This window comes from Dermacentor variabilis, chromosome 6 (genome assembly GCF_050947875.1).
Source record: "Dermacentor variabilis isolate Ectoservices chromosome 6, ASM5094787v1, whole genome shotgun sequence".
In the NCBI taxonomy this organism is placed as follows: domain Eukaryota; kingdom Metazoa; phylum Arthropoda; class Arachnida; order Ixodida; family Ixodidae; genus Dermacentor; species Dermacentor variabilis.
Window position 1 is genome coordinate 130,872,363 of NC_134573.1, and position 24,982 is coordinate 130,897,344.

The 24,982-nt window shown below is 47.0% G+C and overlaps 1 protein-coding gene across 1 annotated transcript in view; it reads left to right on the plus strand.

Moving 5' to 3' along the window:
- LOC142585237 (uncharacterized) overlaps positions 1-23,627 on the plus strand; it is a 200,274-nt gene extending 176,647 nt beyond the window's left edge. The window contains exons 3-6 of the mRNA XM_075695834.1: positions 10,856-11,017; positions 13,126-13,482; positions 15,960-16,190; positions 19,097-23,627. Coding sequence (XP_075551949.1) covers positions 10,856-11,017; positions 13,126-13,482; positions 15,960-16,190; positions 19,097-19,234 — 888 coding nt within the window. The 3' untranslated portion in view covers positions 19,235-23,627. The remainder of the gene's footprint in view (positions 1-10,855; positions 11,018-13,125; positions 13,483-15,959; positions 16,191-19,096) is intronic.
- The last annotated feature ends 1,355 nt before the right edge of the window (positions 23,628-24,982 follow it).

The window sequence follows — 24,982 nt, forward strand, 5'->3', positions numbered from 1 at the left end:
GGGCGCAGCACGTCCCGCGCCGATACGCGGCCGCGCCTGTCAACTGGCGTGTACGCATTCGACGTCTTCACTACAACCGCCGTTGCCTCACATCGCGGCGCACAGCGCGGCATTATCGAGTCCGCAGATCTTGAAATATTGGCCTCACACCACCCGCTGTGCGCGCGCGCACGCGTGGAGTTAACCCGCAGCAACAACGGTCTTCGGCACCACGACAGACGCTTCCGCCGCCCTCGGTGAAGCGTACACAGAATGGCGTCAAAGGCAGAGCTAAGAGAATAGGGAGTCGTTAAAAGAAGAAGAAATTAAGAAAGACCAGAAAAGCAAAAAGGGGCGATAAAACAACGTGTCAGGTCTGGCGGAGGCCACGCGAAATCTAGATAGCCGAATTGAATGCGCTCGCACTGGCGCGATGCTTCGAGATGGTTCGCCGTCTTTGCATCAATATTTTTCTTCCAGAGAGACGCCCCCCCCATCCCACCACCTCCCCCCCCCCTTTCTCTAGACGCATGCACTTACCGACTCGGTGAAGCGGGGAAACTGGGCTAACCGCTGGCCGGCTTTCTTACGTGTCTACAAGCGAGGCCACCGCTCCGCATATACGTTCCACAGATGCCACGTCGTCTCTGGATCCTCTGTCTCGAAAGTTCGCGCGAGGCCCGCGTGAAAGAGCATGCGCAGAATCACGATTTCAGGCCCACACTCTGCGTAACCACGAGGAGATGCATTTAAGCCTAACCTAGATCTTGCCGCTTACAGGCGGCTAAAAGAAAATGTGGTGCCCGCTAGCTCCATTTATTCCGCTCATGCCCCCCTCTTATATCTTTATATTAAAAAAAAAAAAGCTTCGGATTGAAGGTTTGCCTCTTTGAACATATTAATGAGAGAAGGGTAAGATTAATGGCATAGCTGGAGCCTTTCTTCGGGCTGACAAAAAAAAAAAACGATATTATTACTCCTTGAAATATAAATTTTGTTCTGTTTGGCAGTTCAGAGGTCGTGTATCCGTGCAGAATGTGCAGGTAAGTAGTTGACGATTAGAGCGATTGTGCGTGCATGGAATGACGGCCGCGTGTTATCTTAACCTAAATTCCCATCTGTAGCTCTAGCCTGTCAAGCCTACGGCTAGGTCGATAGTGTATAGCGTATTGAGGCTATGCGGAATTTATTTGCGCGTAAGGGAATATGGTTACAGTATAGACGCATGCGTATTGGCAAGGTAGCATTGTGCATGGCGCAGTATAAAATGACACGCCACATTGTGACGTGCCAATCGTGCACGCTCCGGCATCTTAAGCTACACTATGTTGTGAATATTAACTACAACCGCTGATAAAGCCAGTGAACACGGTCTAGATACCTCGTATTGTTCTCATCTTGATCTACAAATCAATTTCGCGTACATTGCTTACTTGTTTGTTATTCGCTAGCTCCCTTCAAGAGGCCAGCACTTTTTTCATCATCGTGTTATCAAAAGTTATTGGGAGCAAGGTGCTAGTGTAAAGTAGCGTTCAAAACTATCTGTCAAAACTACGAAGACTGTTGTTATAATGAAGGCGTTCGGACGATGATTCCAGTGGTCGTGCTAGTGGTAACAATGATGATAATGACGAATGTGATTAAAGGGTCGAAGAAGCACTTGATGACGAAGACTAATATAGATGACGTAAAAGTCTGCGAGGGGTAAGATGAGTCCACTTACGTTAGCGTGAAAAAGAGTCTGACACAAACGCCGTCCGACTATACGGCAGCACATGACATCGCGTTACATCGCAAATAAGCTTTAATGCGTGAGACACATTCGCTCAATTGCAGCATAAAATGCCGCTTATTGTTCGCGAAGAGAGAATTGCGTTGGTTTTGGATAAACGGCTTTTCTTGCCTGCTACTTCGAAGACAGTCACACACACGAGCGCGACCTTGCCGTGTGGCAGCGAGCACAGCAGGCGTTCTGAGATAGATATCTCGACCACGCAAGCACGACCTCGGTCGGTTGTCGTGCGACTGAGCGGATAGCGAAGGAGGATTCAGGAAAAACGCAACAAATGAAAGCGCAGTCATAAGCATCGCCACGTCGTTAATCAAAGAACTTTCGTGCGGCGCAGCACTCGTAGCGCCGCGCACAACATCGAGGAAGGGGGTAGCAAGTGTCTCGGTATACAAACTCAGTGTCTTTGTGCTCTGTATTACAGCTTCTCTTCTATATAGGACTGCACACCCGTTTGGCTGCCGGAGGCCCATGGTCACGTGGCTCATTGGTGACGTATATTGGCACGCCGGACGCTATAGCAATCATTCGCGCGACCGGCTGTCGGATGTCGGATCGAGGCCGTATAGTCCTTAATTAAGACATTCGTTCACAGCTGTATCACCGATAAAGACGCCTTTGTCTACCACACAGCACGGCTGTGACAGTAGGATAGTAAAGGCTCATTCACACTTAGCCAACACGACACCGATTTTGGTCTGCCGATTGTGGGCGACAGCGTTATTTTCCTTCGTGTCGGCGCCTCTGTCGCATTGCACCGACGCCGAGCTCTCAGCCGACCGCGGACAGATTGTCGGCGTCGGCACATGCAGTGTGACGGAGCTGCTGACACGAAGGAAAAAACGCTGTCGCCCGCAGTCGGCAGACCAAAATCGGTGTCGGGTCGCCCTAGTGTCAGTGAACCATAAGGGTTGGTACTGGGATGGTCCCCTCAAACTAACACGAGGTGGCTTGACGTCATATATCTGCCATCGACTCCGATGAGCGCATTGAGTCTTGCGGCTTTTGTTTTGCACGAGCCAATAGTCTATGAAGTTGCACCATAAATAGGCTGTTGTCCGCAGAATAACACTAAATTATGAAAGGAATTGACAGACTATACGAATAGGTAATAGCGGTCTCTAAGGTGTCTTAAAACAATCTGCGCGTGCAGAGGTCAGCGCATCAGTACCGTTGATACTCTAGTTTGCTTCGCATTTGCCACGGTGTAATCTGACAGTCCCCTTTCCTGCCTTGTTCATTCTTCATATTCTTTCGCCTCCTATTACGTCACAGATCAACGCGTATACAAGCTCCACATTTGGTCAGTGGCTTTGCACGAACTCGGACTCGTATTGTAGTTCGTACATTTTCTCTTTCTCCCTTTCTTTTACCTATCGTGGAAGCTCATTGGATCTGACGTTCTGCTGACGAGCACGAGGTCACAGGCTCAATACCCGACTGGCAGTCGCATTTCGGTGATGGTGTAATCTCAACACGCACGTGTGCCGAGCTTTTGAGTTCACGTTAAAGAACCACAGGCGGCAGAAATGAGCTTGGGATCTTATATATATATATATATATATATATATATATATATATATATATATATATATATATATATATAGATATATCATTACCGGAATTGAGCTTCAATCGCCTACTTTCTAATGTCCTCCTATCTTTTCATTTTGCCCTCTCTACCCTTTTCTTTCACGCTAGGGAATTGTATTCTCACATATTGTTAATTATGATCGTATACCAAAGGCAAAGTTGCGTTACATAGTTCTAACAAGACGCACACCTATACCTATAAAACACGCGACCCGCCGCGGTGGCGTAGTGGCTTCGAGGTTGCGCTGCCACGCCCGCTATAGATGAATACACACTGCATCGTTCACCAATGACGCACAGTGTGTCTTATCCAGCCGCCGTGGCACTGCTACGCCCGAGCGCGCGGCATCGAATCCCAGCTGCGGCGGCCGCATTTCGATGAAGGCGAAACGCAAAAAAAAAAAAAAAAGTCCGTGTACCATACATTGGGTGCACGTTAAAGAACCTCAAGTGGTAGAAATTAATACGCAGTCCCCCACTGTATGGCGTGCCTCATAATCATATCGTAGTATTGGCCCATATAACGCCAGAATGAAGAAAGGATAAAAAAAAGGGAATCGCGATTACGGAGACAAGATGATGACGCATATACTAGCCCGGAGTTGAGAAGAACAGCGCGCCCAGCGTCCATTGTCTGGATGACTGGATTAAGCCGGAATAGCAGCTTGGGCTTGTTAGCAACAGCGCTTGAGGTGTCGTCTTCTCGTCTCGTGTTCCCGTGTACCGTTTTGCGCTGTTCACACCAGGATGGATTAAGCCGGCCGCCCAGGCTGACGTCCGGCGCACGTTGATGTCACGGTGAAACCTTGCGCGCAAAACTGGGACCGAAAAGTTTCGCCGGTGCTTATTCCCTCCCTTCCCCTGCCCCCTCTCTCGACCGCAGGCAAGCGCTTATTTGTTGACCGCCTTGGCTTTCCTCCTATTGCCTCTCTCGCTCCAACTCTTCGGACACAATATCGTAAAAATTTAATAAATATTGTTCTCGTTTTCCTAACTTTCACCGCGCACACGTTCCTCGGGAGCTTAGAGCTTCCGCGATACCTTGGAGAAAGAAACGCACGACTTGCGAAGCACACCACCTGGCTATCGAGTTCCGTTGGCTACAAATGAGCGACTTGATACTCGTATTCGCTTGGCGTGGGCGCCATCTCGCGCATTCGCCAGCTCGGCACCGCCGTCTTATGCATGGCGCCAAGTATAAAGCACCGCACATGCAGGTCTGTCGCCAGAGTTAAATTCAGCCATTTCGAACAATGGGCCATTGCGAAGCGCGCTTGGCGGGCAGCCGCATACTATATATTCACTAATGCCCGCGGCATTGGCGTGTGGGCGCAGACTTCCGGTGTCATTGTCTCGCAAAGCCAGTCTTGGGTGACGCGGTGACGCAGACGCGTTTCCCGCCGCCGCGCGATCAAGATGGCGAGGCGCATTTTTCGTTCGCTTTATAATCTGTGCTTCAGACGCAGCGACGAGGTAGAGAAGCTGGAGGATAGTTTCCGCAGACGGTACACGACTGATACAGTGCGCAGTGCGAAGGCCCCAACTGCAGTCATATAAACGGCGACTGCAGGTGTAAACGAGGTCGTCATCCTGGCTTACTTGGCCCAGACGGCGCTTTTGAATCGATCCTTCGCCAAAATGTGGGTCCGTCGCCGTTTTGTTCTCACATTTATTCGCCGAATATACGCGCTCCTTTCGAGATCTGACGCGAGACAGTGTGCTTGCTATGGTTCACGGATGCCGTTTCAGTGTGTGATCTTCGATTGAAGTTTGAACCGTTAGTTTCAGTGCAGCCGTGTAGCGCTTATTTTATACGTTCTAGACGGGGGCAGGTTAAAACGTGTGAATCTCTTTAACACTTCCCGCGGTGCCTTTAAGTGTACGCAAGAATATTATTCTGCCTCAAGTATATTATGCATAAATAAACTGCGCCCAGAAGCTTCAGCCTAAATTCGGGCTTTCGATGTTTTGCGAGCTTTGCGGACGAGGCGGGTAGGTATATAGTCACGTAGATAAAGTTGCGGTTGTATGACACTCGCGTCCGGTGAGCTTCGCAAATACGCATCACGTGACTCCTGTCATCGAAGCCGCCTTTCTTTTCTCGTTTCCTTAGTCAGTAAAACGGGACGAGATGCTTGAGAACGAGGAACCTGGATTCTGATATCAGAACGATACTATGTGAGGGCGTCAGGGCATCATCATTTGTTTGGAAAACGAAGCTGCATGCACGAAGTCCCTAACAAAGTTAAACATTAATTGAGAGAAAGTTGTTTCTATGGTGCGCTTGCCATTCTAACTGCACAAGTTGCGCGTGTCACGCAATGCAATATCTGCTAACAGTCTTTCACAAACTGCAATAGCACTTGATACGATGAGGTAAACTATTCGTTTCCACTAAACGACTGTTCCAGTTTACAACACGCCAACTAACTCCAAACCGGGTTGGTGCGGAACTAATGGTGTACGTCCTAACGACGCATACAAACGCATTTAAGTACAATACACATATTTTTCTTTTCTCCAAGCAAAATCAAATCAGGTCACAAGAGGTTCAAAAAGAGGACAAAAGAGAGAGAAAAAAAAAAACACCAACGAGGCAAAGTATAGCTGGAGGCGCTGCCTGTCGAAGAGCCAAATATCTGTCCTTCAATTAGAGCTAACCGAGTCTGCTAGATGGGCAGCCCGCAAGAAATAAAGCGTGACCGAGCTTCATAAGTTCCGCCGACGCCGCTTATCGGCCGTGATCAGGGCTGCACTGAAACTTCCCCAGGCTATGCTGGAACACTACACCGTGTGCACTCCTTCGGTAGACTGCAGCAAGAGCAAAACTAAGCGCCTTCGCGCGTGGCCCACTGCTAAATGCATGCAATGGAACGACCTCCCGATGAAAACTTTCAGCTCTTGCACGCACCAATTATGGCAGCACTCGCTCCTGTTCCGCGAGCACGCCCGTGCTATAGAGAATCGAGTGGCTTGCGGTTATCGCGTGGCGGCGTTAATGATCACCCTCGTGTGAAATTCGCAATATCGCGATAGCGGTAGCAGCCGTCCAGTACGATTCGCGTTCCCTGTAATGCTTTCCTTGGCACACTCGTGGCGCAAACAATGTGGTTTCGGTTCGGAAACTGTACCGCGCGCGTCGGCGCAGCAGATCACTCAGTCGGCGTCGCGAGTTATTGCTTCGAGCGCGCGGGGCGTTTCGGAGCGGAAATCTTCTATTAGCTTCTGGCGAGATTAATGCTTACGGCGTTACAGCTTCTGTAGAACGCACACTGTTGCCTTCGGGCGTCAGTCAATCAACATTTACTGCGCCTGGATCGCGTTGAAGCCGACCGAGACACGTTATGTCACATGATTCCCCGGTGGGCTTCTCTTCGCTAATGTTTGCTGCGGCTAAATTGCCTTACGTTTACAATTATCTTCCTTGGCTATATATATATATATATATATATATATATATATATATATATATATATATATATATATATATATATATATATATATATATATATATATATGTATATATATATATCGTGGTCAACTTATATGACCTGCAATTGTAGCAAACGACTCGAAAATACTGAGTGTATAGGATTCACAGCATATAAGGGCAGGTTTCCTGATGCCGTATGGTGAACCTAGTGAGCGCGACTGGCAACTCGGTGAAAAGGCAAAACCACGCTACTGCAGAATGAAAGCCCAGAGGCGAGGTTAATTCGCTAAAGTCTCGACATGGTTAATTCGTATATATGGCCTTTGCCTGCTCAGAGAGAGAGAAAGAGAGCAAGGCGAAGGAAAGACAGGGAGGTTAACCAGAGATTATCTCCGGTTGACTACCCTGTACGGAGGGAGGAGCAAGGGGATGCGATAGGTGAGAGAGAGAAGGAATTAAAAAAAAGGAAATAAGAAAAAGAAAACTACACACACATGCACGTACACACAAAGTGTTTCTGTCGGCACTGTCACGCAGCCCGCAAAGGCGTTCCTATAGTGGTATGCAGTGTCACCGTACAATCCTGCGTCACACAGTGAAGTCACAATCTGTCAGAAGTGCAGTGTCTTTTAAATACCACAGCAGCGCCTTCATAGCCGCTTTGCCTCCTCAACGACATAGCATCTATACAGTCAGCTTGCGATAATTTGCGAGGAAACAACGTCATTGATTCCGCACACACACACACACACACACACATATATATATAGCCATGGCTGAGGAAATCAGGCTAGCCCCGGTAGTAAAATGAAGAAAAAGAGTTCGACGTACGTTGAATAAGCACAGTTTATTGACTAACGTCTCGGCTGGTGGACCAACCTTTGTCAAAGACTGGTCCACCAGCCGAAACGTCAGCCAAATATACTGTGCTTATTCCAACGTACGTCGGAATAAGCACAGTAAATATATATATATATATATATATATATATATATATATATATATATATATATATATATATATATATATATATATATATATATATATATATATATATATATATATATATATATATATATATATATACGCAGGAAAGAGACGACGAACTTTTTGGGGAGACTTCTTTTTCTTACTTAACGTTTTCGGCTGGTGGACCAGCCTTCGTCAGAGTACTCTGACGAAGGGCTGGTCCACCAGCCGAAAACGTTAAGTAAGAAAAAGAAGTCTCCCAAAAAGTTCGTCGTCTCTTTCCTGCGTATTTTACGTCGGGTCCTGCGTGCTTGAACTTTGAAGAAAACCCATATATATATATATATATATATATATATACATGAGGGGAAGTCCGCAAGTAAAGGGGCGTCTCAGAAAAGGTGCATATATTCTAATGATGGAAAACTCAACGTACATTACTTTTCTACGTAACCTCCTGCAATTCAACACACTTTTCCCAACCTTTCACAGGCTTTTTGATTCTGTCGGAAAAAAAAGTATTTTGGTTGCTCCTGTGACCAATTTTGCACCACCTCAATCACCCTCTGCATCGGTTGCAAATCTTCTTCCCCTGAGCGCTTCCTTCAATAGTCCAAACATTAAAATCGCTTGGAGCCAGGTCAGGACTGTATGCCGGGTGTCCAGCAATTCGAATTCCAACTCCTTTATTGTTTCAGCCGTCCGTTTGAGAGAACGTGGCCGAGCGTTATCTTGCTGCAGGATGACACCTTTTCGCAGTTTTCCGTGACGTTTGGATCTCATTGCAGGTTTCAGTTTAATGCGCAGCACATCACAATAGTTCTCACTGTTCACAGTTTCGCTTCTTGGGGTGAAATGAACGGCTGCCACACCTTCGATGTCCCAGAATAGTGTTAGCATAACCTTATCAGCTGATGGTAGACGTTTAAATTTCTTAATTTCGTTAATTTCTTAAGAATTAAGAATTAAATTCTTAATTTCGTTAAACCAAACTGTGAATATTTTATCTGGTTTCGTACCTACAAGAAAGTTGTATCCGTCCATTCCGTGGCATCAGCACATTTCAATAGATTGTATAATACGTCGAGCGTCGTCTGCATCCCCGTTTTTAGGCTGCTGCCTTCTTAATCATATGCATGCTTATTCATCATAGCGCACGCCCACTAGCCCAAAAAAGCAGGACCGGCAAGGCTCCCGTCTCCTGTATTCTAAAGGAATGTAGACGTATGACGTAAGGTTTAAGGTAAATTTATACGGTTAAGGTCGCCAAGCATATTGAAACCCGCCGTGGTTGCTCAGTGGCTATGGTGTTGGGCTGCTGAGCACGAGGTCGCGGGATCGAATCCCGGCCACGGCGGCCGCATTTCGATGGGGGCGAAAACACCCGTGTACTTAGATTTAGGTGCACGTTAAAGAACCCCAGGTGGTCAAAATTTTCGGAGTCCTCCACTACGGCGTGCCTCATAATCATAATATGGTTTTGGCACGTAAAACCCCATAATTTAATTTTCAAGCATATTGAAACCATAAGTTTCGTACACTGAATAAACGTTGTCAATGTAAATGACAAAAGCGTGTTTCGCTACCTCCTAGCAAAGCAACATTCAAACTTCATTATGACTTGTTCCTTGCGCTGCGTGACCTCCTTGGACAACTTGGACAAGTGTGGAACACCGCCTTTTGGGCCTTCTGTTTGCGAAAGCTTTCTTTTTATCCCCGCCAGCATGTGAACTGCGAGTGGTTTATGCAAAGTCTGAGTGTGCACTTTCTTCGCGCTGGCAGAGTTGTGTGCTTACTTTCCCTATAGTAATGATGGGTAGTCGAACGAGGAATGTTGCTTTAAGCCAACCCTTCGACGTTTCGACAAGGGGAAGTGTTTCCATCAGGGCCGCAACTGACCAAGGCAATTCGTCTTGTCGAGACGTTCGCTTAAAGTAACATTTCTTTTCTGACTACCCCTCATCACATCAGGTTTCCACGTTCCTTTGAACTCTTTTGTTTTATCAACCTTAAAGTAGTACTGGCAAATATTTCCGAAGTTGTACAAACTCTTTCGCCCAGCTTTCGCATGTGAAAAAAAAAAAAAGAACGCGCAATAACTTTGAAGGTAGTTAAGTCCATACATACAAGGTACTTTAACTCATTACTAAAATTGGTCGCGAAACGCCGTCCTGGTGTCATTGACATTGTCGTGACGTAATGACAGAACGCATTTGCTGACGCCGTGTAGCAATAAATCTAGGTGTGGGGACGTCGGTCCTACAAGGTATTCTCGACAAGAGATCTGTGCGCGTGTCCTCAGTGTGCGATCGCGTGGGGCAGCCTCGGCGATCATCATCATCATCATCATCATCATCATCATCATCATCATTCTGGTTAAGCCCACTGCAGGGCAAAGGCCTCTCCCATACTTCTCCAACTACCCCGGTCATGTACTAATTGTGGCCATGTTGTCCCTGCAAACTTCTTAATCTCATAACCTCGGCGATTGCGGTGAGCCAATGTATCGTGTCATCGTCGCGCACCCACATCCCGACAAGCTGGATTTCTCAGTGCGTCGCGATAAATTGGATCGCTCCGTTCCTGCAATCGCTGCGGCTGTCGCACGCGAGCGCAGCCCGATAACGCGCGCGCAGCACGCTTCTCCAGTTATTTAGGGGACGACGTCATCACTGACGTTCAAATTCATGCTCCGGAGATGGCTTCCATTGAGTAACAGTTCTTTAGTTTTGTGACTCATAGAGAGCCATTGCTAGGGCGTGTATTAGGACACCACATTTTTCACGCCACATCGGCTCGCTAGGTCCTATTACTAGGTTCTCCTGGGTAGCGAAACCAAGACTGGTTTGTGCAAATAAGTGTTATTGTAAATTATTTAGGACGTTGTAACGTCCTGCTGTATTTATTTTCTAGAACTTAGAAGGCGCGGCACTTCGTTTAACGTAGAAAAATGGACAATTCGAAAATGTCGCGTCAGAAATCCTCTAATCGTTGAAGCTTTTGTTCTAAGTGGAAAGCGGCACGATAGGGCTTATACTTCGTCAGCTCTGACTGAACATACACACTCTCTCTCTCTCCTAAATTTTCTGCAGCCTGCACAGTTTGGCAATGACACATCCACCAAGTCGGCGTTCCTGTTCAACCCGAGAAGGAGGAGTGACAAGTTCCCCATTATGCGGCCCAGGCTGAGGACCACGACGAGGAGCCCACTGCCTGACCCGCCGCCAACCACGCCCCGTCAAGAGAACTTGCAGGTGTGTCTCGTACCCTGTGGGACTGAGCTGGAGGTGCTACGAAATCAGTGTGTGGCAAGACAACCACATTGTTCGAGTCGCGAGGTTACACGTCTGAGTCACTTCTATATAAAGCATCATCATTATCATCGGCAGTACATGCGTTTCTCATAAGGGTGGCCTGCAGGGCAGTATCAATGGAAGGTGAATGGAGAGTCATTAAATCACGCATGTTTGAGCGAATATAATCACAGGTTATTTATAAAAATCTGGAGAAATACATGCGAGCAAGTTCGCCATTACGATAGCAATAATATACGTACAGCCTTCACCAATATGAAAGGGCGTACCTAATCTATGTTTAAACGGCGATGCTTGCAAACATCAAGTTAGAGTCCAACTCACTGCTGTTTGCAGTTTTCTTTCCGAAAAATTCTGTTTTATTTTTAATTTCAAGGGGAGACAACTAAAATTACTGCCGGGTTTGAACGCAGGGCCGGCGTTGGTTTTCATACTGCGAAACCGGGAACATAAATAGAAATAACATTAGGAATAACTAAGGAAAGAACAGAATACCTTCACAGGAGGAAATTGTATTGCAGGAAGACAAAACTTACAGAAAAGGCAGACAGTGCCCCAGAGCAATGCAGAACATTACATTTATTTATTTATTTATTTATTTATTTATTTATTTATTTATTTATTTATTTATTTATTTATTTCACGTACTTTCAAGGCCCGAAGGTGTTACAGAAAGGAGTGGAGTCGGAAACAAAAGTGATGCAGTAAAAACCTATTGTAAGGAGGCTTCAAAATTTGCGAGGGAATCCATAATTTAATTGGCTTGAGTTCATTGCATTGATCCGGCTGGCTACGTTACATTGAGTTCACTACACCGTAACGTCACCATGTATTGCTGTCAAAATTGTATTTAATTATTTTGTCACAATTCTTCAAATATCTCAGAAGGATGGTTTTGAACATATTTCTCTTTGTACCTTGACGCTACGCTTTATCTTCCGAATAATATCTAAAGAACGTTGCGTATTCATATTATCCGCATTTATCCAGACCTTTAATAGGTTCTATTTCCTTCTAGTTTATCGGCATCGATTATTGCATAATATGTACGGCTAATTGCTAATATTAATTATGATATGCCCTGACAAAACTCTTGCACGGGTTCCGTATATGTTGTTTAGTAAGTGAACCGCGCAACGCAAAACTTGCAGATAAAAAAAAAGACATCACTCATGATACGCTTCCTTGCAACAGAATGAACGAAATAAATGCTGCCACATCTGCATCTGTTGCTATCAGTTTTCACGTGCTTTCGGTGTCAGGCATCATTTGTTTTCTAGTATATCTTAACGTAACCAACAGCTCCCATACCGCTGACTTTTGCACGCGTCTTTCCTTGAATACACGTAAATTGATGCGGAACAAACTGAGAAAACTTCGGTTAGATGAACTGAAAGGCCGGGACATTTCGGTAAGAGCGATATCCTGCAAATGAGAATACCGGCTTGCTTTCGGCTGTGTCTGCACGCACGTAACGGCTGATACTTTTAAAGCTGGCTTCGCCACTATAAGATAACGTGACAGGAGAAGCCTGCTTCCGTGATTTCTTTCGTCGTCCAGGCGATAATTTGTTCACGTACGCGTGCAACCTAACCGAGAAGGTTACCGTGACAGCAGTAAACATCGTAAACTTCAACGTTGTGGGCGTGATTCACGTATCTGAGAATAGGAACCGCCGGCGATGCCTGGGTGCCAACATCACCGCTAACGGCGTCAATAAAAATATGGATTGTACCTTATTTTATCGCACTGCTGTGAAAACAAGCCGTAATTCATTTTGTGGAACAGAAGCCCGCCGTCAGTTCCCGAAAAAAATATTTTTACGCAGACATTCCGAAAGGATTACTGCAATGATGTTTGAATGTAGTTCATGTTTAAATGCATACTGCCTTTAAAAGATCTGTACTCTCTAACCAAAATAGAAAACACAGGCGAGCAAAGGATGAAACGTTACGCGGATTTGGATTTTAACATTCGGGCGCCGATGGTTTCTCGAAGACGGCGACTGTCATTGTTAACGCCTGCCTCGTGACCGCGTTGGCGCGCAGGTGAAGCGGCAGGCGGTGCTAGAGTCGGTGCTCAAGCAGGCGGACATCTTCGAGCTGTCGTCGTCGGACTTCAGCCCAGCGGTGGCGTGGCCCGTGCCCCGCCGGCCGGCGTCGCGCCGATTCCGGCCCAACTCCGTCACGCAGCCTTCGACGGCGCGGCCGCTGCTCAAGCTGCGACAGCCAAAGCCCACGAGGCCCCCCGCGTACTCGCTGGACGGCTTCGTGCCCAAGCCGTCCATCATCCGCATCACCACCACCGAGGCACCGCTGCACATACGCAAGATGTACGCGTCGCCCAAGACCGAGGCGCCCCCCTACCGCAAGAACACGCCACGCTTCGGAGCCAAGAAGTTCAAGGTACGTGCTCTCCCCATTTTCCCCGTTAATGCGCGGAAACGTCACAGGTATTTCCGCACGGCGGTTGACGTCGTCGCCTCCGTTATGGACAGTTTTATCCGCGTTGTGGCAGTAGTGAGGTCACGACCCCAAAAAACTACCGGTCATGCCTTTCTTACAGCGAAATAAGCCAAGAAAAAAAATAAGAACTTCGTTCTATAGTTTGCTATAGGTGCATGTTCTTGATGTGTTCAGATATAAGGGACGTGCCCGATGCGTCGAGGTCATGTGTGCAGCTTCCTTGTTGCACTTAGTAGCAAAATCGATTTGTCAATCTTTATTACTCTACAGCAAAACTGGTGCCGGATTTACCTCTACTTATCTGTAGGCTAGTATATTGGAGCCGAAGCCTTCTGGAACATGTGTGTGTGTGTAAACATAGAAATCGTCTATAACTGAGCGGATACGCTGTATCATCTGTCTTTCAAAAAGTGTTCGGCCTTTTCTGAATACTCGACCTTTGCGCGAAGGATAGACGAAACATATTGGTCCTTCAAGCTAGGTGACGCGGGAAAGTGCGAGGCAGAAATTGCATAGAAATTGTATAGCCTTCATTTTTGGCTTCGTGCTAATTTTAGGGGAAGAACAATTTCTTCCTTTGCATTGACATTTTAGCGGTATCAAATGAATTGTTCGTGAAGCAATGAGTAGTTAGCCTAAATGGAGTGAATGTAATAGAGTAAAAGAGATTCGTGACCATTCCTTCCAACTGGTTGTGCTCTATTGGCATGAAATAAAAGAGAGAAAGATAATGTTTGAATGCTCTTGCTGACGTTATTCTTAAAAATTTGGATACTAAATTTTCCAGTTTCTCAAGGCTGAGATTCATGCACGTGCACGTGTTGACGGTTGAAGTTTAGGAGGGTATGTGTAAGTCGAAACGGGTGCCTGCCACGGTACCTTCGCGTACATAGAGGTTTTAGAAAATATGCGCAGGAAAAGGCTTGTTTGGGAGCGCAGAACATTTGTCAAAGACGGACCATGAGTTAGGGTGCCAACTGCTTATTTCGATTTTCTTTTTGTACATTTCATTAACATTCGCATGTGTTTAAAGAGACTAAAGGTACGCACTTAATCACTTTGGATAGCTGTGGTACTCGTTAAGAACTCTGCGTTTCTCTGAAAGAAAACGAACTCATTATTTACGGAAAATGTGTTGGCCATGCTTTCCTTTCTGGAACCTCGCATAAAAAACATGGCGATGGGGAAGTCACTGTGACGTCGCTCACTTCGCTGTGCTTTTGCATATTTGGAGCGTTTCTCTTCTTTTTGTGTGTGTGTGTGTGTGTGTGTGTTTCTTTCTTTCCTTTTTTTTTTTAATGTCGGGAATGTCACCAAACGTTGCTAGGTTCAATGCCTGTTTTCCGTCGAGCTTAACGTAATACCTTTCTATATAGACAAACAACTAACAAACATCCAGCAAGCTTTATTTAAATACATGACGTCACGCACGCCTGGTGCAAGAATTTCGCGCGGGCGTTGCCACCCGTGTTCCGTTACGCGGTGTTGTATTGTGATAGCAATTACGGTGACAATCGAGCCTCTCCTTCGAGCCGTCGGTAAACGCCACCATGCTGTCATGGTATCGACGGTGCGCGTTCGGGCCGCGCGTGTAGGTTTATAAGGTCTTCGGAGGCTCGAGGGACAGGTAAGTGGACGTACCCTCACTCTCCGTTTAGTGGGCTCTGTGGCGGAGCCACCGCGGCGTTCTGACTTCCGATGCTAGCACGAGCGTTATGCGCGCAAGCACTATAGCTTTCCCGCTGAGCAGCTGTGTGCTTGCCACACAGTGGTGCGTACAGCAATCTGCGCGGAACGCACAGTACACTTCAAGCCACAAACGCTGCGCTTTTCCTTCTGTTTGATCACGTACGCCATTGAGGTGCGACGCCTGCTTCGCCGGTGGCGGCGCTCCTCACCGTGCCAGCGTTTTGAGACGCCTGTCGGGGCGCTGTTTCTGCGGCGCAGCAGGAGTTGCTTCGCGTTCTGTGTCGCCGAGCAACATTTTGCCTACTCGTGTTCCTAGAACAGCGCCTGAGGAGCATCGGCGCAATGCTAAACCTACCTGTCACCTTCAGTGATTCGCCCTTCGGGCAAGAGAGAGAGAGATAACTTATTTCAGGGAAGGCAGAAAGGTCGGCCTGAGCTAGCGTGCTTGCTCTCAGGCAAAGCTTTCCAAGCCATGATTGTGGTGATACTAACCCACTTGGTCCCGATGTGTAAGTTAATTACTTGCCTAACTCAATATTTCTCATCACTGACCCCTTCGAACGAGTGTCAAGTCCTATACAGCATTTTATTAAATAAGTAAGCTACCCGTTGTATCTGTGAGAGTGCCTTACACACACGCATTACCCGTTTGTCTATATTCGCTGTGTACTCTGTTCTGCCACTCGCTCTATATCTCATGTTCGCTGCGTTCTACGCCCCGCTGACAGGCAAAGCCGCTGACGAACGACTACGACGACGACGGCCACTTCCGGAAAGGCCGCAAGCACCAGGACTCCGGCGGTCGCAAGAGCGTGCAGCGTATCATGGGCAGCCGGGGACCTCGTAAGGGCATCCCGGGGATCGATTACCCCAACTTCCACCGCATCCCGACGACGGACTTCGACTGCAATGACAAGCTGTTCCCCGGCATGTACGCCGACACTGAGGCCGGCTGCCAGGTCGGTGTATGCGCACTGCTTGGGCGGCAACACTGCCACTAGACGCTATCCTAATGACGCTGTCCGCAGGATGAACGCGAGCACTGTTAAATGCATCGGCGAGGGCTCGCGAATGTCCCGGCATCGAGATAGTGCGACGGGATGCCTTGTATAGGAACAATTTTATCGCATGAACGTGCTCCTATTTGCCCACTGGAAAGCACGATAGCCCATTTTACTGAGCGAATTAACAGGAGCAGTTCTCAGTGCCTGCTAAGTGCTCTCGGGAGAGGCATATATTTTGGTGTTTGTATAAATGTGCCTGTTCATCCACTGAACTGCACCGTTAGACCAAATTTGATGGTGAATACAGGAGCAGTTCAAGAGATTGCAAAGTGACCTCAGTACTTTTATTGGATCAATTTTGAACGCTTCTGTTCTCTCACTGAAACGCACCGCTGTATCCAACTTCATACGACGAACAGCGGTAGTGGCAAGCGCTTGGAAAGTAGCTTCTCGAGGAGCTCGCACAGAACCAGAACTCCTTGGCGCCTCCGACACTGGTCTTGGAAAAACGCTTTTCGAGCACCTAAACGTGGTTCTCTCCGCGAATGAAATTAGTTATTAGAGAAAGGTGGGATACGCAAAGAATTCTTAATTCGCTTCACAGAGGCGGAGTGTCAGGCGAATCGAACCATCTATTTCTCCCCGCGAACTGTATGACCCTGGCGAAGTTGAAAATTAGCCAGAGAATTTTATGAGGTCAGTGTTCCTGTCGTTTATGAGGAACTGTCAGTATGACTATTATTTAGGCCCGATGCCCACTGAACTGAACTGTCTATCACTGAACTGAACTATCAATGCATATAACTTCACCATATATGCATGTGCATAGAGCAATGGTATTGATCATCACATCCTTTAATGGGCACCGAAAACAGAGCACACGAGCGTTTTGCATTATGCGGCCCCCACAGCCGGAAGTCGAACCCATGACCTCGTGCTCCACAGCAGAACGCCACATAGCCACTGAGTCCTCTTCACCACAAAAGAAATAAAAAAATTGGAGGACGCTTAAGTTTTGCCTCTAAGAATGGAACACTATAGAATTCAAAGATCCCTGACTGCTTCTCGGCAACTGGAGTGTATGTAACTAATATTTGCCGGGAAAAGCTGGCCGCGAACACTGTGCATGGAGGCGAGCTTTTTGCTAGGAACACGGCCTCTTGCGTGGACTGCTATGCGACGGAGGCGAGCGCCACCTGGAGGCATTGCAAGGAACCGGGCGCGCCGTTTCGTGGCCCCCTGGACACCCGTGCGCCGGCGCGCAAAAATGGCGGACGCCGCGGCTGGTCTGTGAATGGTAGAAACGCTGGAAAAGGGGTTTATTTGAGTTTTCCCGTAACGGATGTATGTTTTCTCATATAGTCGAATTATAATCCGAGAGCTATCATGCCTGTGGGATTAGTATAGGGCATAGTTTGCCGTTTTTCCACGTATTTTAGGCTGAGAAATTCAATTCAGTAAATTTCTTGGGTGATATGGAGAGCCTGTGTATGGGTGGTTCGAAAATATTTTTGCCGGAGCGACGTCCGACGCCGACACCGGATTTTCTGCGACGCGGGCTCAAGCTTGACGCTATCGCGGTAAAAAAAAACGCGTCGGCCATTTTTTAGAGCGCAGCTCTTTGGCGTCCGTTCCTGGGTTTCGCGTCGTCGTCGTCGTCGGCCTCGTAACCAGCTCCGCCCCCATTTCATCCCCCCAGCGCTAGCAGCGACCGACTGATACCGCTGGATGCCGCTGACGCTGCTAGAGAGTCAAGATAACGTGACTGCATAGAACACCGTCGCCGCCATGCAGAAAGAGGAGGAAAGGGTCCCCCCCCCCTGTTCTTGTGTGGCGGATAGGGTGCTCTTCAGTTGCCGACGCGCCGGTTATTCGTTGTCCCTGAAACCAACTCCGCAGCTGGGGTTGACTCACTATCGGCGTCAGCGGCATCAGTCAGTCGCTGCTATCTCTTCCCTCCTCCCTTTATCGTGTTGTCCGCTTGCTGCGCGCGCTTCTGCCCCCATCGTTTGCCGCTGGGTGTACACGCCGCCCCCCTCCCCCCTCTTCCTGCGAGTCTCCGGTTGTCAAAGCGCCGGCTCGAACTTCATTCCTTTCTTCGCTCCTCCTCCAATGCAACCCCTGTGCGGTGCCAATCAGAGAGCCAGATCGGTGGCGGCGGATCTGTATATGTGCACCGCCCGAGCCGAAATTGCCGCTGCCGTTCGCCCTGTGCGGTGGCAATCAGAGAGCCAGATCGGTGGCGGCTTGACATAAAGACAAACAGCAATTTCCTAACACTTATGCGGGAGAACATCCCGTTCCTCTCGCTCGTAACACGTCCCACGGCTGTGACAACCTCGCGAGGCACTTGTATAGATCTCGTCTTTGAGAATCAAGCATTGGTGTACCAAGTCGAACATATATCAGTCTATTTCTCCGACCACAAAGCTTCCTTCATGACTGTCAAGAACTGTTAGTGGAGTCTTTGTTAAAGGAATACGTGTGAAAAATAAAAAAAAAATTCTGTGATAGCGCATACATGTGTTGCTCGATTTCTTTGCCTCAATCTATCGAAAAGGTGAAACAGCTTATTTGCTGCGCTCAAATTTCGCATTAGGAAGTAACGTAATCGTCGGTAATTTTTTAGTACCATCATTCGGTCACGCCACAGACTGCGACGCCGGATTTTCGCTAGAGGGGTGTATAATGCGTTCGCATTAAAAACGCAGAGACAGAGAAGCTTTGCCGTTGCATCGCACTCGGTATGTCTATTAAGATCGCTTGCTTACTGAACCTGACGCCCCTTGCAGTTCAAGCATCGACGATGATGCATATATAACAATGCACTCGTGTTTCTTATTTTATTTTTTTCTATTCAGGTGTGGCACATGTGCACCGGAGTTCCTAACCTGGGAGCGAGACACAGCTTCCTCTGTCCCAACGGCACCATCTTCAACGAGCGGAGGGGTGTCTGCGATTGGTGGTACAACGTCGAATGCAGTGAATTCGCCCTCTGAGCTCAGCCAGTTCTCCTCGAAGCGTCTACGGATCCGCTCGCCCGGGCCGGACGCATACATCGGCGTGTGTTTCTCTATGCACGCCTCGTGTTCGTAACAGCGCAATCTGCTCGGGACACTGCGCACGACGATACGCCGATGTCTGACAATGCAAGCGCGTTAAAAGCTTCATCACGTTACCTCCCATCGTGGCCGTGTCCGTTTCAAATTCAAAACAAAACTTAGTCGCCCGTTATCCGGTTAGCTATAATTAAGGCAGCATCGAGACAGGCACAGAACGCAGCTTGCTGTTCGGAGGCTCGTGTGGTTAGGTTTGTGGCTCACCAGCTGGCCGTCGCTATGGCTAAGTGTGCTGCAGTGTGTCCTAAATTGAGAGTCTCGTTTTGCTTAAGCTCTTGCCGGGGCTAGAGGTTTTCAGTCAGTTTAGATTCGTCGCAACACACAAATCGCGATGCTCTATTGCAAAAGTCATCTGTCAAACAGTTTCATGCTGAAAACCTGCCTAGTTTCTGGTCGGAAAAGTACTCGAACGGTACAGCGGCAACACGCGCCGACGAATGGCACATACGTTAAGTGGCAGCCACATACAGCGTATTCCCAACGTATTTTCGACGTCGCGAGGCCTGGTATCGACGCGTCCATTTCGAGCGTTGTGCTAACGGCGCTATAATTTCGGCCATAAGGTTTCCTACGTTGTAATCGGTTAAAGTAGACGCCAGACGTGACGCGTGACTATAAAGTGGCGTGTGTATCACGTGCCATGAAATCACTTCTCCGAAGCCGGGCGATGTCAGGCCAAAACTTCACTGAAAAAAAAAATAACGTTCCATGAGGTTGCCGCTTAAATCGGAGGCAATGTTATCTGCTCTTACCACTGCTAGTGCCTATAGCGTTCTTTCAGCCATGAACACACATAAACGAAGTGGCCAGGCTATTGGCTTCGCGGTTTCTATGTAACATATGTAGAAAAGGCTATCTAGCAGCGACTATTAGCGATCGTTACTACTGATAACTTTATGACCAGATCAAAAAGAGAAGTGAGCGCGACATCTAAGTTAAGCGATCGTGTCTAGTTTTCCCGAGGCGCTTATGTAGCACAACTGTCACTAGCATTGTCATCGAAGGAATGAATCGGCTACAACTTGATGATCAGCGAAGCCTCATCACCCCTGATCTCAAGGCGGTAGCCGATTTACAGATTGTTGGAGCGAGTACCTGCAACCACATTGTGGCCTGTTCTCACGTTGTGTTATGTTGTGAGCGTCTTCTTCTGCCAAGTAGCTCTCGTGATCGTGCGTAATGTTAAGCCAGTTATCCGGCAATGTATCGCCAATGTCCTCGTTCGGAGAATATATTCAGCGCATGTCTGCACCAACACCACAAAGTACGCGACATTCGGATAATGATTAGTCTACTGTCTGGTTATGCTATCTTAGCCACGATTGAAGAGATTTCCTTAGAGCCTACGGGCCTGCTTTCATTCAGACTGAACATTGTCTGCGTCAGAGGCCACGGAGAAAGGCTGTGCAAATCCTGCAGTGCGCCAGCATGGGAAGTCAAACGGCTACTCTATGCTTGCGTCCAAAGTAAAAATGTTGGGAGTATACTGCGCGGCTCATGGGTTAGGTGAAGTGACAGTTCTCCCACCACTGAGTTGTCCAGCCAATTGTCCCCAGTGGTAGTTATCCCGAAGTCCGTCTCCTCCTACATTGCATGCTACTGGTCAAAGATAACTTGGACAAGATAAGTTTGCCAAAGTTGCGAACAAGATAATTTGAGCAATAAGCATGACGGCCTCAGATTTGGCCTGCGTGTCAATGAGTAGTTCCCCTTCAGCCTCCCCAAAACTGTGCTGGAGTGATTTGTGACGACGTATCCCCGATGCTTATCCGCGATAAGCGATTCGTGGTGCCATGCTTCGCAACCTCTCTGAACTGATCTCTACGTCACCAAACGGCAAAAGCAGAAATGTGAATGTAGTGTAACAGACGTGACGCGCGTTTCGTAGCTTCTCTAACGCTCGTGCAATTGGTCACCTAAGGTATGCAAGGACGTTAAAGAATAGTTAAGTGCAGTGTTTGCGCAAGGAGCATTCGTGATTACACGGCTAGGCGCACAACATAACGAGGGCTTGAATTTTTGTGCCTTTCTTTTGTGTCAACGTGCCGCGGAAGCTGCGACAAGTCAGTGAGCCAAAGCTCCACTCTCTCTGATGAACGCGTCACGACGTCAGCAGAAGCGTCAACGTCGCGCCGTTAATCGTGCATCGATGTGCGTACTTGTGTTTCGAATACGACATATAGCATCATCTTAAGAACTGGTTCCTCAGAAAAAAAAAATTGTAGTTCTGTGCAGTGGACACAGAGATCGACAGAACGCGGGAGAGCCAGTATTGTCGTCACGACTGACGTCACAACAGATTGTTAGCGTGACAACCATACACAGGAACGTTGAACTCAGGATTTACTTCTGCTTGTGTGCCTGTTCTAAGCGTCTGATGTGCTCGAGAATTCCTTCTTCCACCACTTTCAGCAGAAAGAAACTTCAAACGTTCTTATCTGTTCCGCGCACGACACGCTCAAGACCCGGGAATCAGCGCTGTGGCTCAGACGTCTGACATGGAAGAACGGGAAGAACGGGGCATCTTCGCTCGTACTCCGTTTTGCGGGACGCAGTTTTTCTTGTGCTTGAGATCCTGTCGAGTATGATTGAACAAGCGTCTTTGTTGAGTTTGCATCGACAACTGTCGTCTATTCGTATCTTTGACACTTTGCACTCTTCGAAATCTCGGTGTTTTATTTTTTCTTGTTCTTTCTCTGTAGTGCGTTGATATATTTATTTTTACACTATTGTTAGAATTTTTGCGCGTTGGTGTTGAGCGAAAAGAAGCGTATAAATTATTCTTTTTTTAAGTGGTGGTAACGCAACTTGGAGGATTGCCTATAGCAAGGGCCCATGTTAACACTTAACATGTCTAGATGCACCTTTCTATTAACAACGGGTAAAACCTAAGTCCTCGAGCTATCACTTACTTCCCTACGCCAAGCTCAAACGTTCTTATCGCTTCACAACTTACGCTTTTTCGACTAACCTAAGAGCTGACACTGTTGCTTCTTATCAATCTTTAATATTTATTGAATGGTCTTTCTTCCATGTGTCTTCTACGTTGTCCCGTGAGCTCTGGGGCACCGTTATTTTTTGTGCACTTCCGCGTGCGCTTACTGTAAGTGTTCTTTGTTCCACCCTTACTCCCTTTTACTTCTTTTTCTTTTTGCACAACATGGATGGCCTATATCATGGTCACAGGCCTATCGCAGTTCAACTATTCACCTCCAAATGCCCGCTTTGGTTGCTGGGTCCAGAGAACCTTATTACAGGTTGTTTGTTTCTCATGCTATTATAGCCACGAATCTCCGCATTCACACACTCACATCGTGCGCAAGGTATTTTAGACATACACTGCTGTCACAGTAAACTTTATTAAAAGTGTGCATTTTCGTGTTTTCGTATGCCTGGAAGCCATAAATTACTTGGTGCAACTCCTTTAGTCGACGCAATCATTAAACTCGTCAAGAAACAACCGGAATATGAAGGTAAATGCGCCGTGAGTTCGATTTTAGAAGTTACAGCACGAGCATGCGAAGGATGCCTGCTTTTATATAAAGGTTACCACGACGAAAGGGTATGCTCGCCAAATCATTAATTTATCACAGTATTTGGACACTCGCTTCGTACATTCCACCAATGCTTTATTTCAAAACGCAAGCACAAGATTTCCACGACTACTGCTTTGGGCGACTAAATCTTATGCCTATCCTTTTCACATCAACCATTTTTTTATTAGGAGCACAGTACACTGGGAAGTGACATTTGTTTAGAAGCTACCACGCATCTCTAAGCCGCTTATTTCTTTCTCGTTTTCTTTTGCGTTTACGAATCTAGAGATTATCAGGGTCCGTCAATGGTTTCTGGCAACAGTTCATTCCTCTTACCGATGGAACATCGTGGTCTGGCTTAAAGCAGGCATAACCAATCACATCATTCCAGGTAATCTTCACCGCAAGCTGTCATCCATCAAAGCTTTTAGTTTTTTTTCCTATATGTTTCAATCAGGCAGTAAAAAAAAAAAAAACCTTGCACATCTCAGCAGCTAACATGCCTACTGTCCGCAGTAAATGCTATACGCTGGCACTGTTATATCCACCTTCGCCGTTTTACAGCGGAGTAACCTTCACACAAAAAACAAAACAGCAACAAGAACAAAAAAAAAACATAACAGCTCTTTCGCCTCGTTCACGTAAAACGTCTACTTTCGGTCGTCTATGAGATTTTTTTTTTCGCGCACATTGTATATACATTATATTGAACAATAAATGTTGTTTACAAATGTCAACTTTCTTGGCTATTCATTTGATCTAACGGGTCGCTGCTGCATCTATAGGGACTTCCGAGTGCTTAGCGGGACTCAGTGTGTTCTTGCAGTGTCGAAGTAGACTGACTTACGGTGAGTATCGCTGGTCGGCTAGGAACAACTATTTCAATCATAAATCCAGTGCTCAGATTATGCAGAACAGTATCTGACCGTAAGAGAAAAAAAAAAGAGGGAATTAAGAACGCTCCGCTGCGGCTGGCAGTAAGACTACCACTTCCAAACCAGAGCCCTTATTCTAAAAAAAAAGGGAAAAGAAAGCTCTTACGTATAGAATTGTTCGTAAAAGCAAATTCCAGCCAGTCTGGATGCTGGGCATATTATTAGCGAAAACTGCCACCGAATGGCGGGGAGCATTTACGAACGAAAATGTGAATTCTGCTCTAGGTGTCCGCTGTGACAGCTGCTTTGCGGCCGCCAGTGGGGCTTGTGACAAGAAGCCAGTGTCACGCGTAGCTCTAGTATCTACCTAAATTACATGTTATTTTTGTTTGCAGTTTAATCAAAAGGATTGAATAAATTGGACGTTCAAGCTCAACAGAAAACGCGGACAAAGCAAGTGGACACACACGTGTTTATCAATTTGCTTGGGTCGTGTGTGCTGTTGTGCTTGAACGTTCATCTAAATAATTGACCAATCCGGCCAGACCAGTACGCTTTAAATAAATGAGACCAATCCATTCAAATGCTTCACTTCCCCTGCAGCTTCGTTCACCTTTCCTTTCAACTGCATTTTGATCAGATAATTCCTTTTGAAAGTGGCCTTGGGAAAATCTCAATACAAATTACTATAGGCGCTATGCTAGAATTATAGGTCCAAAAGCAAAACGTACAAGTCCCATAGATACTTTGGCTGGTCCTGTAGCTTCTTCTATAAGGGCAATACAATGTTCTACAAGACAAATGACATGCTTTATATGGGTCCCAATTGCAGCAATAGAAGAAGTGATACAAACTTGTATTGGACAAATCAAATGGTTTATAGGTTCCAATAGATGCTACACAAGTAGTGAGCATGATGCAAACTTGCATTGGTAGTATTGTCCGGCCTGAAGCCCACCGAACAGACCCGCGAAACGTCGAGAAAGAATGCACAAAATGTTTCGCTTTAATAAAGGAATTATGCGCTCTAAGCTGTATATTTGTTGCACTGAGGATAGTTTGGTACTGTTTGTTGTTTCACTGAGCAATTTCGCAGAGAACGGTGTTGGCCGCCAGCACATCTGCAAGGGCCCTAGTACAGATGGGGCTCTCTGTAGGTGACGATTCGATATATGAGTGCCGTTCTATGTGCGGGCTCTTTGGCGAGACAGCAGCAG